Source organism: Pyxicephalus adspersus, chromosome 5 (assembly GCF_032062135.1).
Source record: "Pyxicephalus adspersus chromosome 5, UCB_Pads_2.0, whole genome shotgun sequence".
Classification (NCBI taxonomy): domain Eukaryota; kingdom Metazoa; phylum Chordata; class Amphibia; order Anura; family Pyxicephalidae; genus Pyxicephalus; species Pyxicephalus adspersus.
Genome location: NC_092862.1, coordinates 61,193,199 through 61,212,236, shown reverse-complemented (window position 1 = coordinate 61,212,236; position 19,038 = coordinate 61,193,199). Strand labels below are relative to the sequence as shown.

The 19,038-nt window shown below is 36.9% G+C and overlaps 1 protein-coding gene across 2 annotated transcripts in view; it reads right to left on the bottom strand.

Annotated features, from left to right (window-relative positions):
- Positions 1-19,038, bottom strand: part of SYCP2L (synaptonemal complex protein 2 like) — a 52,593-nt gene that overhangs the window by 17,253 nt on the left and 16,302 nt on the right. For both annotated transcript variants that reach the window (XM_072413320.1, XM_072413319.1), the window contains exons 17-26: positions 15,955-16,018; positions 15,804-15,870; positions 14,411-14,459; positions 13,376-13,437; positions 12,043-12,097; positions 11,326-11,363; positions 9,769-9,832; positions 2,950-3,076; positions 2,229-2,278; positions 1,467-1,599 (exon numbers count right to left, since the gene is read on the bottom strand). In XM_072413320.1, the coding sequence (XP_072269421.1) occupies positions 1,467-1,599; positions 2,229-2,278; positions 2,950-3,076; positions 9,769-9,832; positions 11,326-11,363; positions 12,043-12,097; positions 13,376-13,437; positions 14,411-14,459; positions 15,804-15,870; positions 15,955-16,018 (709 nt within the window). The remainder of the gene's footprint in view (positions 1-1,466; positions 1,600-2,228; positions 2,279-2,949; positions 3,077-9,768; positions 9,833-11,325; positions 11,364-12,042; positions 12,098-13,375; positions 13,438-14,410; positions 14,460-15,803; positions 15,871-15,954; positions 16,019-19,038) is intronic.

Genomic DNA, 19,038 nt, shown 5'->3' with positions numbered 1-19,038 from the left:
TCCCCCCACCACACCCTCCTCACTATTTCTTTTTTCTTCTTTTCCTTCTGGCAAGTACAGTGGTACCCTGGTATATGTACTTAATCCGTTACAGATCCTTGGACTTACCAAACAGTGCTTATACCAAACAAATTTGATTAATTTGTTCCCATGAAAAAAATCCTATAGTTATTGGCATATTATTCATTAATGGGGCTGTATGAAAAAATTTAAACACTGCTTAATACTAAAATACATATATACAAAAGTAATTTGATGAAAAAAAAGAAAATTTACCTCATTTTTACCTTGCTGAGAGGAGTGGAGTGCCTACTAGGATGGTGCTGAGAAGGGAGGAGGAGGAGATGTTATGTAATTGACAGAGATATAGCGCCAGTTGTTCACTAAATGGTAGCAACTGGCGTACTGACACTCGTGGGCAGTCATGGCTTTGTTTCAAGAGAGGCAAATAAGGGTAGCGCACGGTGTTATGACTCATTTTGACCCATACAAGTTCTACCAAAAAGGTTGTATACCAAACAAAATTTTTTGTGTCCAAACAGGACTTATACCAAGTTGGACTTTTACAGGGGTACCACTGTATATAAAAAACAGATACCGGGGTTTCTCTTTATTTTACTATTCCATCATTGCATTATCTTAATGTGTGTATTTGGCTTTTGTTTTCTCATGACGTTGTTTACATGTTGGTTCTTCGAACATTGTGTAATATTTCATTTAAATGTCATGTAAACCTTGGAATATCCCAATAAAAATTATTAAAAAAAAGTAAATTGATCACTTTTTTTGTTTCTAGAAGCTATACATGTACATACATGTATATACATAGATTGGCTTGGATCTCCTTCCGGGAGGATTAACCCAGACTTTTTATGATTATTAAGAAATTAATCAGTATTCTAGAGGATTCTGCTGATAGATATGTCTGTTTAGGAGCCTTGGAACACTCTTACACCCTGGCCTTTCCATGTCTATATTTATGTGGTTATAAGTGGGACCTTTTATGCCGATACACCCTAATGGCTCACTGCTCTCTTTTTCTCATTTTTGCTTTCTTCTACTTCTCTTGTTTCCTCTTTCTATTCCTTTGCCTACTTGTACCTTCTTTTTGTAATTTAGAATTGAAATTTTTATTTTTCTAAAAACTCTAAAAGGGGCTACCATGTCAACTAGTCATGCAGCCATTTTCTTCTCTTGCTTTGGTTGCTATGTTAATTAGCACTCGTGACTCTGGTTTTCATATTGCTGACATTTCTGTACTTTGCCCCCCTATTTCTTTAATAATTTATTGTTAAACAAATTTGAACAATCTTACTAAATATTGACATTAACACAAGAAAAGCTTCATACATTCATTACTACATTTGTGGTGAAAATATTGCCCTTTGAAATCAAAGAAACAGTTCAGCAGTAAAATGATGTTATGGAAAATAAATTGAAAAAAAAATAAAAAGAAACAAACTCACCCGATTGTTGTGTTGTATTCCCAGGGGTAAGAAGGCCTGAAACCCCTGGTAGCTTAACATCAGAGAATGAAAGGCTTTCTGCCCTTCCCTTTACTTTTGTGGTGGGTTTTGCCATTGTAAATGAAGAACAGCCCTAAAAAGAAGGGATATAGTCAAGTCACTTGGACAGGACACTACTGCATCTGTATGTAAGCGAAAAAGTCTGTAACAAATACTTGTCTAGGTTTTCATGCTTACACCATGCTAAAGATATTTATTATAAAAATGCAATAAACATGGGGAACAAGTGATCAACAGCAAACTGAACGTTTTTAACATTATGCCTGGCATAACATGTAATCAGGCAACACTTGGAGGTTTTTTATGCTTCCCAACCCGGAACGGGATATACAAAACCCTGCATGCCCTTTGCTGCAACTGCAAACTAGGCTAACAGCTGCAGACCACATATACTTTCTAAAAGCCACATGAAGCCCTCTCCAGGGCCTAGGAAATATAGTTCATATGAATAGAATTTTTAATGATTAGAATGACAGACTGATCACTCCTTTGTTAGTGTATGTTTTAATTGAAGAATCATGGTTAGTTCTGGTGGAAAGCCAAAGTGAGGAATTCTTTATCGAACCCCTCTACTAACACCAATGCATGCTGTGTTGGCACATGCTACAGCTAACATCCATGGACTCCTCCTTGTACTGGGAACCAGTAGAGAACATTTAGCAAACAATGTTTAAAAAAAAAAAAAAAAAAAAAAAAGCATACCATTTGTTTTGTGGTGTCTTCATTGCTGCTTTCAGAAGATAATGGCAACACTGTAATAAAATATTTCCAGTAACTAAAGACTAGTTATCTTTATCCCAAAAACATTTAAATCTCTCTATAAATACAAAAGTTCTCAACCAATCATTAAAATAATTCCCTAAATTAAAACAATTAAAAAACCTGCGTTTTCAGATATTAGTACAGATGTCCTTCCAAAATTGATCTTTTAATGACAAGCATAGTGAGATCTTGTTAAAAGATGAAGAAACCAGTGTATGATTCAGCCCACCAATCTCTACATATATTGAAACATACGTTCCTCATAAAAAATTTACAGAATAATAATATACATACAATCATTCATACTGATCAACCAAGCGCCAGGTGAATAAACCTTGTTAAAATAGCATCTATTAAGGGATGGGATAGGTTAGAAAGCAAGTGAGCAGTAGGTTTCTAAAATGTGGTTATTTTTAATTAACTTTTATTTAAAAAGTGCCAACATGGTGCAGCTAACATCTGAAGAACCTCATGTGGCTTTAATACAATTAAGTAAAGTGTGGTCACTTGCCTGACGATATTGTTTGCAGGGCTGCCTGAGTCATAAAGACTGGATAAAAGAACTGCCAATCGTTTGACGCATATGATAGCCTCGGACAGTATATTTTGCTTTGTCAAAGTTACATCAGTAAGTTGCACTGTTTGTTAATGATCACATTACCTTTTAGTTTACTTTTTGGTTTGGCCTTCTTGTGACTATAAACTGCAACTTTCTTATGTTCCAAAATCCAGCTCTTTTCACTTTCAGCTGCACTTCCAGAAGAAACCACATTTTTGTACCTAACAGTCTGTAGTAAAGAAATTGGAAAGGGGGTTTATCTAACCATAAGCTGAGCCATTATTAATAATGATATCATATAGAATTTTTTTTTATGTATTAAATACTGAAGTAAACATACAGCAGGCATTTAAACAAACTGTCAACAGCATGTTTGACATCCAGAAAAAGCTTTTCTTTTACATGACACAGTGGGAAGTGGATTTAGACATGGACCCTGATGTATGAAAGCTCTCCAAGGCTGGAGAGAATACACTTTCAGAAGTGAACTGGGTGATCCAGCAAACCTGGAATGGATCTGGTCCAGGATTCAAAACATTTGCAAATAAAAAATTATTTTTAAAAATCCATTCCATGTTTTCTGGATCACCCAGTTAACTTCTGAAAGTGTATTCTCTCCAGCCTTGGAGAGCTTTCATAAATCCGGGCCACTGAGTGGGAGACCCAGGAGTGGCAGAACACTGTGAGCCTTTTCCTCAATCCCCCTTACTGCCTCACTTATGGAAACTAATTCTAATGATATGGTACCAGTTAGTCCCATAGAATGAACCCTAGCACCTCCTTCATGTGGAAAACTGGGCACGTTGTTGCATGCTTGAGGGTGATGTCCCCAGGTTCAAAAATTTTAGATAAAAATTTACATCCTAATATATTCGGTGCTACACATCAATCTACTTAAAGGGTTTGAGAGCACCCTATTCTCCAAGCTAGCACGCTAATTGAAACCAAGTAACATCCCTTTGGACTTCACCAAAAACAGAATAAACTGGATTATGACCATTATTCAAAAAATAAATTAAGTACTTTCAGGCAGACCTGAAAACATTGTTTTTTCTGGATTATTTGGATGTCCCTGACCCAATCTTTTGTACACTATGGTAGGGATTTTGCTCCTTCCTTCCCCCTATTATTCGTTTTACCCTGTCTCCCATTTTTACTTTTCCCTTTGGTTTTGTATATGTTGTTCTATTGGATTGAACTACACATAATGTAAAAAATTTGACTATAATTCCCCTCCTCCTCTCCTGTAATGTAAACCCCTTATAAAAAATTAAGAAAACTTTGAAATTAAACAAACTGTCACTACTGCTACACTCGATTGAGGATAGACAGCCTTACTGGCCAAAAATAAAATTCAAGTCAACACTAAAAGGAACTGAAGTCACTGCGTCAGAATTTGGGACTCCCACACATATTTTATTCAGCAACAGGTTATGGGCAAATTAACAAATTCTTAGTAGGCAGAATTTTTTTTCTTTTTAAAATAACTTTATTCAGAAAAGAAAAATAGGATAACATTACCAAAATAATGAGATGTACATTTGGAACACCCTGGAAAACACTTATGGGATGGTTTCACCATCATTCAAAAGCAGGTTTATCATATTCCTCAAATAAGGTGAAAGGAAAATGTTTAGCTACATTTAGCAACAGCTAACTTATATGGTGGAAAGCAAGGGAAACTGAAAGGACAACAAAATAAGATTCAGGTAAAAAGACGGATAACCTTGGGGAGAACAAAAGAGGAAAGAGAAAGGGGACATGGAGAATGAAAAAGGTAAAGGGGAACAGAAGGGAGACACCGATAGGTAGAAAAGAAGCCAATAGGAAAATGGAGCAGCCATTGTAGAAAGAATGTTTAATGTAAAATCCCCACGTGATGACCTGTGACAAGAATAAAAGCCTATTTGGGTACATTAAAATACACCGGATGAGCAAAGGGCTACATGTGGGTTTCTTAAGGAGTCATTACAACATAAAGCAACCAACCCACCTATTAGGGCACTGAGAAGAGTACTGATAACAAAGGTAATAAAAAAAAAAGAAAAAGAAAGAGTGCACTGTAGGGTGGAGAGAACCAATATCCTGTATCCCATTACATGCTATTATTAAAAATGCATCTCCCAGCAGGATGTGGCACTTAAACCACTCAAGGGTATCAAGACTGTCCTAGGTAGAGAGCACGTGTCCCAAAGAGGGGGGGCTTTTAAGAAAAGTGGTGAGGATCACCCTGTAGCTGGCCAGCTAAAACCTGTCCTAGGGTATTAGTGCAGCATATTCTGTATACACCTAAACCTGCCAATAACCCCACTATACAGCTCATATGCTCAAATGTTTAAGCTAGATGCAGAGTTTTCACTGTATTTTATGGTTGTGAATGTTTATAACAGTTATATATATGCATTTTGTTAACATAGGCAGAAAAGGAAAATATACCTTTAAGAGTCATTATCTAGTTAGAAGATGTAAGCCAATCACAGTGAGTCTTACACTATGCAGAGGCCTCAACCAATCACAACCAGCCTTAAGCTACGTACACACTTCCAATTATTATCGTTGTTAAACGAACGACGAACGATCCTGCACGATATCTGCGAACGATCGTATAGCACCGATCCTGTACATACAGATAACGACATGATCGTTCGTAGATATTGTACACACAATAGATGCGATCGTTTGAGCGATACAGGGAGTGACGTGCACGACAGGAAGTGAACGAACGTTCGTTCATCACGCATGCTCAGACCATGGACGATCAATGAACGATCGTACACACGAACGATGGTCAACGATCGTCGTCCAATCCGATCTGCCGGTCCGGTCGTTCATTTCCAACGACTTTCCTCGTTCGTCGGCGTCGTTGGTTACTTTTTTTTACGAACGATTTTTGCCCAATCGATCGTTCGTCGTTCATTTTGAACGATAAAAATTGGAAGTGTGTACGCAGCTTTACACTGTGTCTAAGGGGAAATTCCCTAGCAAACCATGCTGTATTCAGCGTGCTAACAGAGAGAGAGAGAGAGAGAGAGAGAGAGAGAACAGCACCAGTTCCAGCCAGAGAGTTTCATAGAAGTAGACAAAAGGCCAAAAAGGTATTTATTGCAGTTATATAGATTACTGTAGTTTAATATTGATTGGGACTGTCTGCTGAACCTCTCATGTGTTTGCTCACAGTTCCACCATCAACATCATCATCAACAGTATCATTACCATCACCAGCACCAGTATCAGTATCCGTATCATTATCATCAGCAAACAAACCAGCAAACAAACTAACCAACTTCAACCATTATTTTGTGATCTCATTCAACATATGTTTGTACATAGACCTTCTGTTGCCGAATCAGCAGTGTCATATGAAGAAAGTTTGAAGTTATTAAAGAAGTTATCTAAAGTATTTGGTGTGCTCTTTAAACCTACTACTTTTATGGAACGGTATTAGAGGAATTATAGCGTAAAGACAGTCTGATCAGACTAAAGAGAAACAGAAATCATAATTCTTCTAATGCCACAGCGCACAAGGCACCTCATAGTGCTGCGCCTGCCACACACCCCAAATACAACCAAAGTGCACAGTTTGTATGGGATCAAACAGAAATAAAGGAATAGCCTAACTCCCCCACAACATGCATATACCTGTATTCTACTGCCTACCCCTAAACACAGCAAAGTATGCTAAGATATAATACATTGGTAAATAGGAAACTGTCCAAATGAGCAAATCAAGGGCAGGCTCAGACCATGACTTCCACTTTAACATTAAAATGTCTTGAGAGATTTTCAAAAAGAAATAATTTGTTGTAATAGAGTACCTCTAAAAGGGATCATTCATTTTTATCTATAGATTCATTCAATACCTTTTTGACAACAATAATTGTGGTATTCCCTCGAGGTTTTTAGTTTCTTGATAGTGAACTGGTGCCGAGATTACACACAAAATGCTTTTCTTGGGAGACCATTGAGAGAAGCAGCAAATAATATAACGTGAAAAAAATTTCAGGTTATACAGACGTATACATGACTGGGCACTGGCAAAAAAAAAGTGTAGACCATGCCAGTACAAAAATCCTATTTTTCTACTGTTTTAGAAATACTAGGGAAAAATCTAAGGGCCTCATGGAATTGCTGATGCAATTAAATAATGTGAAATTGTTTTGACTCCCGAAACTTCAGATTTAAAATATGGGGAGAATTGAACAGGTTGCAATATAACCCCCGGAATTGTTCCGCAACAGGTAAGAAAATAATGCAACATTTTATCAGAAAAACAGTGGGGGTTTCATGGGGATCTGACAATCTGTGTGTTGCTGCAGGAACACAGGAGTTAAGAAACCTAGGAGGGAACAGGATTTCAGACTAAGGTTATCCATGGGATACTACTTCCTGCAACCAAGCAGCTGCAATGCAGATTGTCTACGCTTTCCCAAAGCTAGAATTTGGCAGACATTCCATGTCAGGATTAACAGCCTTGGTGGTATTACCAAGTGTAGCTCGGGGTGAATTTTACATACCAAAAGCGGTAAAAATTTGGCCCGGGGTAGGAAAAAAAAATCCTATCTTCTCCCCTCTATCTATTGGCATCCTCAGCTATCTCCGACCGGGTTCTGCATCATATCCTCGGTGTGATCGATGTGATGCGTCAGTACGCTGGGAAGACGTGGCTGGGCGGGAAATTTAAAAGCAGAATTATTTGTAATCTGCTTTTAAAACATTGATCAGTGATAAAGTTTTACAAAATGATTCCAAATAATAAATCAAAACGTTTATTCTATTATTGGACCCTTATGTGGACAAATTTAATTTTATTTAGTTTATTTTAGAGTTTAAAAAAATATTTTATTATGAATTTATTTATAAAATTATTTATTTTTAATTTATAATGTATGATTTGTGTTTCAAACTATCATACCCGGGAGTTATTCAAGAATTACAACCTAAAATATTATACAACAAATTTCCGCGCAAAAGAATGTACTGCTTTTGACATAAAAATACTGACATATTTAGAAGTCAGGGGGTTTAAAGAATGGACTGGGAGACAAACCTAAGAGGTTTGGACATGGAAGCTGAAATAATGAAGAAAGGAAAGACATTTTTCTGAAGAGATAAGAAGGTAAAATACAGAGTATGGTACGGTCTAGGTTTCCTCTGCTGAATAACATGGCTGTTCTTGCCACCAGTATTAGCCTTGATGAGGTTGTCAAGAACTTGTTTAAAGAGGTGTTGTCCCTTAAAGCAAGGTACAGATCAAGTGTTTTTAATGCAAGGGGTTTGGTGCTTTAGCCAAAGTGCTCTATACAGATGCACTTACATGAGACTGTATGCTTGGCAGCAGTAAAATATTATTTAAGGTATTTTTCAAATCTTTACCACCAAAGTAAGGACACAGCAAGGATTAGATAAACGGATTTGTCTGCTATCAACATTGGGGCTGCAAAAAGTTTCCAGACACTTAGAGATTGGGTCTATAAAAACAGGCATGCCATCTACCAAAAAAGTGACCTATTAACACATGACATGGGTCCTGGACACAGATAAATCATAATATTGGAGCTGAAGGACAGGGCTCAGATGGGTGATCTAGGTCTCTGAACAATGTAGGAAATTACTGGGTTATTTGCGTCACAAATCATGCATGACCATTGTACAAACCTAAGCTGAAAGGGAAGAGGGTTTAGCCACACCTAAGGAAGCCAAGAAGGATTGTGAGGAATGAAATCTAAAAATCAGAACAGGAATGTAGTCTTCAGGCACCTGGTACAGTGGGACTTCTGACTCCCCACTTTTATCTAGAATCCCACTTGGTTATTCAACTTGGTTATTCAAGGAGAAAAAGCATAAAGATGCTTCCTTGATGGTGTATGGCAGAAAAGCGCACACAGTCTGTGTTAGCAACAGCAGATATTAGTGCCAAATCCTGCAGAATTTACCTTTTTGCACCAAAGCAGGTGGGAACAAACAATAAATGCTCCCAGTGACCTAAAAAACGTCATTCTTTAGACAAAGGACAAGTGCTGAGGCAATGTGAATAGCTATAAATCTGGAAATTACTCCACAGCCAACTTTCACCAGAAAGAAATATAGAAATGGTCCTATGTGGAACACAGCCTGGAAGTGACCTTTGTGCACTTTTTGACATTGTCCAATGGGACAGATGCAGCACTTCAAAAGCCAGGCTAAAAACAAGCAGGCCAGAAAGCCGCAATCGAATCCAACAGTGAAGTAGAGTAAATGTACATGGGTTTGAACGAAACACAAACGGTGGAAAAAAAAAATAGTTTTAATATAGCAGAACAGTGGAAAAGACACCCATTCTACTGAAAAAAATGGCAACATAACCCGAAGAATTAGGCCATCCTGTATCCTTAATGATAATGGATGGAAGAACATAAAAAATGCCTATAACTACCAAGGTGAATGTTTTCTTTTTTGGTGTTCATCGGCTGTTAGAAAATAGATAATCCTCTAGATTCTCTGCATGGCACTAGGACACCAACTTATTCTAGTTAACCAGTTATCTAGCTAGTTAACTAGCAAATTGGGTAGGTTATCTTTGGGATATCACATGTTTTTAACTAAAGAGATTACATGGTAACTGCAAAACTGAAACATGTTTCAGTAGGGACAGCCTAAAGACAAGCTCCATAGCTTACATAGAGGGCATGAGAAGATATCAGGTTCTTTTTAAAGACTTTAGATAACAAAAGCATGTAGCCAGTGTAAAAACGATCTACTGGTGTGTAACAAATTTACTTAAGATGTATTGCAATGTGACCAATACCCAAGACTAATCTGGGTTCTTCTAATGTTGGCTATTCGAGTCTTTACATTTTCCAGGTTTGTTAAACATAGAAACTGGTTAAATCTGAAAATATTCTGTATCATAAGCGTAACAAGCAAAAAATAAAAAAAGCTAACCTTTTTTTGCTCAGATAACGATGATCTGGTGTATGGTTTTGAAGGCGTACGGACGGATTTCCTTCTAAAACACAAAAAGAATAATTATTGAAAATAAGTGTTTGAACACACAGAGAAGGCCAAATGGAATGAAGGTGTTTTCAGTATTACAAACACTCTCCAAGCAGTTCAAATTGACTGCCCTTTCCTTTTGCAAATTTCCCCATAAATCTCCATGTCCCACCAGGCAGGGGTCAACACATAAACTAGCCATGGTAGGCAACTAGGAAACCCCATATTGATCATGCTCCATGCCTGAGTAACTTATGTGCAGGCATCAGCAAAATCACAAGTTGTGCAGGTCTATACCTTATTCAAAACACCAGCTTTCAGAAGGTCTATTCCAAGTGTTCCAGTGGTCCCCTATTTTTTAAAACATGATGACACATCTCAAAATCGTAACAATCTCAATACCAATAACAAGAGACATGGGAGGTTCAAGCCACCCAATCAACAGACATTGTTAAAAAGGTTAGAATAAAATGGCAGCAAACTTTTATTAAACATGTTCTTAAAAGCATAATAAAATAAACCATCAAAGAGTGGTTTTTAGACTGGTGTCAGATGATTGCAACTCAACATGTTTGTAGAAGTTATTGCCCCCTTTCACCACCATCAACATTCATCATAATGATTGACATAACTATTCTCTGTGCCAAACTGCAAATATTTGTTTTGCCTTTTCTAACCAACAGGTATAGTGTAAGGATTACTATAAATCACATTATGTGTCTTTGCAACATTCTGCACCCTTACAGAAACAATATATATTGGCACAATTTTAGACCCGTAGAAAAAAAAAAAAACATCTCACTAAAAATAAAATCAAGTTTACTTGACCAAGCCTATTTCATTTAAATTGGTTCAAATTGGAAAATGAGTGTGTAGCAATAACATCTTCCAGTTCTTAGAAGTGCTTGTGTTCATCCAGTACAGGGCCTGGATCTTGCCTTGGTTGTTACCAATAATGATGAAATTGGGTCCATCTGATTAAGCAGTGTACAAGACAACTCTAAACAAAACCAAAAATTTTAGAAAATACAGATGCTCCTCACCTAATGACCAAGTTTCGTTCCAATGACCTGGTCGTTAAGCAAATTGGTCATTAAGTGAAAAGTATAATAAGGAGCTCCCAGTGGCTGGTTCACGGATAGCCTGCAGACCCGGATCAAGGAGAATTGCTACTCAGGACAGAACATGTAGCCGAGAAGAATGAAAGGGAGAAGCCACTGCTGTACAGTGTACCATCAGACGGGCAGTCATAAGTGCAAGCCGTCATAAAGCAGGTAAGTCCATGACGAATAATAAAGAGATCAACCTAAACCCTAATGCTATCTGTAAAATTGCTTTTGTAAATGTATACCAAACTATTTTAAGCACGATGATGTGTGTGAGGGCAGAACTGTACCATTATAACAAGATCCCTTACATATAATCACAGTTGCATTATTAACACCTTGCTTTATCCTGCTTAAAGCCCAGTTAAACCCTCAAAATCCCAAAAACCATTATTAATACCTTTTGGAAGCAGACTCTGGAGTATTTTCCATTACCAGCTGAAAAAGAACAAATAAATAATTACTTCTTCAATTTTAAAAAACAAAGTTCAGTCAAAAAGTATTTTCATTTATATTTCACAAACAGTAATATTGGTAAATTTTTAATAATAAAAAAATGAATTACAACAGTGGAGCTTTTTCTTTTTTTTAATGGCTACAGTAAGGAAACATTAAAGTCAGTAAATTTGCTGAGACAGAATGCATTATGTGACTAACACATTCCAACAACTTAAAAAGTCATTTTAAGATGAATTAACCTATTGAAAGGGATGAGAAAAGAAAGATGTAGCTAAAGAAAAGTAAGATGAGCAGTCTCAAATAACAAATTTAGCAGAAAAGTGCTCTGAGCAAGTACACATGCACACCTTTAGATCTTCTTTATTAATTTGTTTAAGATTAAAAACAAATTTACATGCATTAAAAAAATTAACACCTGTCTCACAATCCACAAAGACCAATCAATTTAGCCCTTCAATTAAAGCAGACAAGTGCAGCAGAACAGATAAGTAATAAATCTCCGTTATTTCCCACAACAGAAAGACTTCGAAGCCTTTAAAAGAATATTCAGCTCCTGTCAGAAATATTAAAATTATAATGAAATGCCAACTTTTAAGCTGCACAACCTGCACGCAAACTTCAGTAGGGCTTTCAACAAGTTTCTAATGCAGAAGCTTACCTCAATGTCTGTCCCAGACGGCGAAGAATCTGGATATTCAAATCTACTCAGTGATCTACAAAAAGAGAAAACCTTTCATAGAAAAACAAACATAATAGCTTGAACAAACCCTATTATCAAAAGCTAACTGCTTTCCATTCTACATCCACCACGCATTTTCACGTTTTACTGTAGCATTTTACAACATAACAGTCCCTAATTATAAAGGATTAAGACTAAGCACTATTACAGTGGAAAACAAAATCTGGTAAATAAAGCAGACCTAAACTAAAACTTTTACTTTATATAAAAGGGTTGTCTGTCCTTTATTTTAAAGTAAAAATATTTTTTCTTTCTGCCTGTGCAGTTCGAGATCAGGTAAGGTAGCCAGTACAAGGAAGAAGCAGAAGATGGCACCCCATGATTCCTCTGTGCAGTCTTTGAAATCTCCTTTGCCCTGGCGTGTTTGAGGACTTCTCCAGAGCAAATCGAGGGATCTGCTCAATAAAGGTAAGTGTGTTTCTTTTGTTTTTTTAATTTTCAGTTAAGCTCTGCTTTAGGACTAGAATACAAGACTAGGTGGTAAAAAAGGGGGCAGGGAAACCAAGAAGAACAATCATCTAAAAAGGGCCAACCCTACAAGGGAAAATTTTCCGTAATAAAAACTTTCAGATGCAGCGTTTACACCTCTTCAAAGATGAAAAGTATCCTAGCAAGGGCGAAGACTCCAAAAGGTAGAAGAGGACCAATGCTGGCCAAAGTGAATACATTGCTGGCCCTAACACTGTAAAACAAAAACTATTGGCCTGATTTATTAAAGCTCTACAAGGCTGGAGAGGACACACTTTCACCAGTGAACCTGGGTGATTGAGCAAACCTGGAATGAATTTATTTAGGTCATTTGCCATTTATTAGCAGAGGTTTTCAATTCTGAACCAGATCAATTCCAGGTTTATTTTGGATCACCCAGGTTCACTGATAAAATAAAATCCTCTCCAGCCTTGGAGAGATTTAATAAATCAGGTCCTATATGTTAACAGAAAGATTTTTGCAGTGGTCTCAGGGTGAAGTAAAAGGAACACAATTCAAGCTAGGAAAAAAAAAACTAAAAGACATACAAACATACATTAGGTTGATCTGTCCAAATAAAAACATTTCAGCAGTTTCAAATAATAATAATAAAAAATGAAACCGTTAGCCTGATCGTCATAGATGATCAGTTTTAGGTTTCTTGAGTAAGATGCTCTTTTATGTGTGTACACATCTCAAAAATCATATTTAGAAAGTGACTAAAAATCAAACAAACTTTTAAAACATGATTACATGTAGATTACAGTAAATTAGGTAAAGATACTTTTCTCCTTGTTGCTTCTTTGGTGAAGATCCTTTTGTTTCAGAATATTTGGATTTCACATCCTAAAACATATAGGATCACACAATAATCATATTAATACAACTTTGATATTATAGGATTTTATTTTTGGTCACACACATTGGTATATACAAAGGGGACATCTGAAGATGCCCTTAACCAAAGCAGGGAAATTGCTGCCAAGAATGTACCTTGCTAGACTTTTCAACTAAGAAGAAAGAAGAATGACATACCCTGACATAAATAGAGCACAAAGGCTTTAACAGGCATTTTTTTGGGGGCTTATTCCTACTAGTGCTTAGAAAACATGGATGTCTCTACTACTGATCTATTTCAGAGGCTTGTTGACTTTATGAAACACAGACTTTGAACAATGCAATGAAAGCATTGAAGATAGAGACTGCCACAAACCTAGTTCTCACAGAAAGAGGTTGACAATAGCTTGCCTCATATTACTGATCAAAGGAAACATGCAAAAGTTCTAAACAAAGGTTTAAAGGTGAATACTCTAAAACCAGCTTTATAAAACCAGCATTTAATTCTTACAATGTTATAAACTCTGTAGCCACCATTATGTCCCCACATACATTACATATACAACATAAGAATATTTATTATTACTACAAACAAACGGTTCAAAGAACTGTGTACACTACTGAATACTAACTCCAATATGAATATATATTATAAAGTAACGCAGCAATACCAAATTAAAAATCATGCCTGTATAAAAGGTTGCAGTCCAGTAACAAGTGAAGGTCATGTTCAAATATGTTACGTTATTGACTTATGTAATAAATTAAGGAAACTGTGGGAAGACATATATAGCAGGTTCTAAAACCCCAACAAAATTTCTAACCCTTTCTGTTTTTACATTTTAGACCTTAAGTATCAGTTAAATTGCTTCAGCAATTACTACAACTATTAGATTTGGGGGGCAATACCAAGACCATAGTCTTTTGGGGTTATCTGAAAACTGGAATTTGTTTGTAGTAGATCTGTTAAAAAAATACAAACCTTAGGGACAGAATCAGTAATTTTCTTCTCCATAGGTGACAAAACCACCCTGAAATTAAAAGAGATATGTTCATTTGATATTGTTCCAGTCACATGAAACTGGGTTTATAAGACTAAAGAAAAATTGTTAGCTGCATCTTACAAAAAAGTGCACAGTATACAAAACATATCCCCTGGACTGCTGACCTAAACTTGGGAAAACTGAAGAAACTGGATAGATGGATGGAAAGTTTTTGCGTAAAAATGGGTGAGCAAGGGCTAAATGATGAAAAAGTCCATGAGCCAGGAAATGAGACAAGATCAATTTAAGAACAATAAGTCTACAGTAAAATTTCAGTAAACTTCAGTATGGAAGAGGAGATTGTACAATTGAGTAGGAAAAATGGGAAGGTCAGAGTTCAGCTTTAACCATTTTATAAGGAAAGGTATGATCGTGTGGCACGATGTTCTTTAGCAGAACTAATGCCTATTATCTAATTTTATCTGTAACTTTTATCTATTATTTTAGACCTCCAAAATAGATAACAGAAAAATGTAGAGATGAATCAATATAATCATTTGCTTTATTATATTTTTTGTTTAAAAAGTACAATCATTTAGGTAATATTTTCTTCAAAACCCAGACAACCTGTGTATGAATAGAAGTTATCTTTCATAAATCACATGTGAAAACAATCAATGCAACCAGAAATTGGAAGCTAACAATAATATGCAAATCTTGACTTTTCTTTTACTCTGTGCCACCAAGATGATCTACTGGCTATTGAATGTGGTGTGTGGCCTCAATGAGCATTAAAGGAGCTTATGAACAAGCAGTTGTGTAACTTTTACTGCAACACATATAACCTCAAAATGTCTACCAACAACTTTACAACAAGCTTGCTGAAGGCATTCTCAACCTAAGCATGTGCTTTGTTTGCATTACTAAGGTTTGTGACAAGTTTACATGAAAGCAGAAAAAAACATACACCGTAAATTATGTGCAGGCAGATTTTTTTTATTGTAAACGATGGGCAATGTCCCTACTACAATATAACAAATGCTTTTGCTCAAAATAATTTCTGTAATGTACACTGAAATGCCATTGTGCAGCTTTGTATAGGATTCCAGCATAACTTTCACATGCATGAGAGTTATGTCATTTTAACCTGGCCAAACAAGATGGTCAGAGATCCTAAACCTGGAAAAAGGCCAAGTGGAAGATGCCAGAACTGCAACAAATTTCAAAACAAGCAAATATGTTTATTTTATTGCAGAAAGGACATTGACTGTTTCTTCTGCAATAAAAGAAACCTGGCTGCTTGCAATGTTCTACTTTGAGAGTCAAGTCCAACTTTAAAAGATATGTTACTAGCAGAAGCAGCTATCCTGCTGATAGAGTAATATGACTTACCTAACATCTCTGCATATGATTACAGGTGTTTTCTCCAAAATACTGGGTTCAGCAACTTGAGTGATATCTGATAACAGCACCACAAAACATACATTAAGGTACAAGCAAAATATTACATCACGGAAAATAAAAGAAAGAAAAAAATACAAACCTTTCAATGTTTCTTCTGACATAACAAAAGCATGATCTTTTTCAGTAGAGTCTGTATTCACTTTCTAAAAATAAAACAAAACAATTGTAACAAAAAGGAGAAGGTTAAAATTCAAAACACTGACACAGTCTACAAATAACTTCATAAAGAGTCTATGAAAAGTTTAGAGGATTAAAACTGTCCAGTACAGTATTAAAAAAAAAATGCACATACGATAGCTGGATGCTACATGGCACCCAGCATTTGTGCTACAATACATACTAAAAACATATAGGACACTACATGTTTAATTAAACTGCATGATGTTGTTCAACAGCAATGCATATTGAGGTCTTCCATTGGAGGATAAAAAAAAAGTGCAAAAGTGTTAAACACAAAATGGTAATAAAATGTAGATGTATGTAAAAATGGAATATGATGCAGATGTATGAAAAGTGCATTAAATGTGTTGCAGCAAGTCCAAAACATTAGTTATGTGTAAATTTAAAATCCTAAAAATTTATATGGTTATATAGCATCCTAGCATCATCTGAGTGACTGTCCAGAAGTACACAGACTGGATGCAAGAGTGCCAACACTGGGATCTAAAATACTTTGCTGTAGCAATATGTATTGCCAGTGACTGCCTACAAAAACAAAGCAGCACAAGTAGCAGGAAGACTCCTTCAGTTTGCTGTTGGATCAATGTACCAAAAAAATAAAAATAAACAAACAAACAAACAAACAAACAAACAAACAAACAAACAATCTGTGATGTGCTTTGGTCACTTTTTTGCTGATGAAGTTGTGCTGCTTCAATAGAGGGTTAAACATGTGGTAGTGGTATTTTTTGGCAGGGATACCTGGATTTCAAAACTGTCTGCAGAGCTGTAGAAATCCTTTTTCTGAAAAATCAGTAACTGTTTATATTTTTAAGATGTGCATTAAACTCTGTGCATAAAAGTGAAGCTGTAAAATGGTTACTTATCACTATCAGCAGTGGTTTTACTTTCTATTCCCTACATTATGTTACAGGATATGGCATTGTAAGTTAGAATGTATCCGATCACTTATAACCCCCAGCACCAGCCACTGGAGGAATAGGGAAAAAAGTCTTGTTACTGGTCCATAGAGAAAAACAAGCATTTAATCTCTGCAGTGTAAGGCCCCCTGTAAAGTATTTTCTTGAAGTTCAGTTTTCATGGCAAGCAATAGCAGAATACAGATATGGGTTAGAACCCCTGTCTATTCCCCCTAACTTCCTGACAAGGTGACCATGCATGATTCATTAATAGGAACAAGGGCAACAATAAAAACACATTATTTTTAATTATCCCTGGAACAGCAGGAGAGGGAAATAATGTTAAAAGTAAACTTCGTTACAACCATCTAACTTCTATGAGATCCATCCATAATCCGGGCCCAAAGCACTTCTATTTAAACAAGAGGCAAGGTCACGTGCCCAATTTTAAGTGCCAAATTATAAGTGCTTTGAGAATTAATCCAGGGAATAAGATCATCATCACCCTTCTCATCCTCTATATGCATCACACACTTCATAGCAACTAACATCACTGCTGATCTGACCTCCTTCATCTGCCTGCACCTAATCTGCATTTATCTCTCCTTCTATAGGTATGCTGTTCAATGTGACTGCATTCCCCATTCAGTATGCAATTTCTCTATGATTGTCTATAGAATGCTGTTCAATTCAGATGAACTTATTGCACAAATTTTTTATCTGGACCTAGCACTATCTGTTCTCTATTAGTTTAGTGTTCATTGATTTTATTGCCCTGCCAGGAATTACCATTGAAAGAAACTTGAAAGGAGTATAGGGCAGACACTGGGAGAGCCTGCAAACTCCATGCAGATAATGTCCTGGATGGGAATCGAACCTGGGACCTAGCCCTGCAAAGGCCGGGCTGCTAACCCCGGAGCCACCGTGCTGCCCTAAACTCCATTGACGTTTCTTTCAATGGTAATTCCTCCTCTCTAACTCTTCTCTCTGTTGGTGTTCCCCAAGGGTCAGTCCTTGGACCGGTTCTCTTTTCTCTGTAATCCTCCTCTCTCCGTAGTCTCATATCCTCCTTTGGCTTACATTACCATCTGTATGCTGATGACACTCAAATCTATCTGTACACCCCTGACTTGTCTACCTTAATCCTGGATAAGGTCTCATGCTGCCTGTCAGCCATATCATAAAACATAACTCATCATCATACCCCGCTCAAATCCCAAACCTCCCCCGCACATATTTCTTACTGTTAAGAACACTGTTATTTGGCCGGTTGTCTTGGTGTCACCTTTGATTCTGCCCTGTCATTTATCCCCCTATATTCAGAACATTTCCTGGTCCTGTCACTTTCACCTACGCAACATCTCAGAGTCCCCAGAGACCACAAAACTCCTTGTACATGCTCTTATCTCTGGCCTACACTACTGTAACATCCTCCTCCATCCATCCTGGTATTCCACTAACCCGACTCTCCCCTCTACAATCTATTATGAATGCTGCAGCCAGACTCATCCATCCTCCCCAACGCTCCTCTTCTGCTGCATCTCTTTGTAGTTCTCTTCATTGGCTTCCATTTCACCTTAGAATCAAATTCAGGCTCCTGTGCTTTGCCTTCAAATCCCTACACAGTTCTTGTCCCATTTACATTTCTAACCTGGTAAAAAAATACTCCCCCAGTTGCTTTCTCTGCTCCTCCAATGACCTACTAATGACTTCCTCACTCATAACCTCATCACACGCACAGCTACAAGACATTTTCCAGAGCTGCCCCAACTCTCTGGAATGGTCTTCCTCGGCCTATTTGGCTTGCTCCTACTTTCTGCTTAAATAAAAGAGGAATCAAAACTCACTTTTTCAAACTTTTGTCTTCTTTTGTCTTTTGAAACCATCACTACCTCCCCACCACTACATATCTCCCATCCTATTGTATGTTAATTCCCCCACCTACTAGATTGTAAGCTCTTCGGGGCAGGGTCCTCTCCTCCTGTGTCACTGGCTGTATTCGTCTGTCATTTGCAACCCTTACTGTAATGTACAGCGCTGCATAATATGTTGGCGCTATATAAATTATGTTTATAGTAATACAG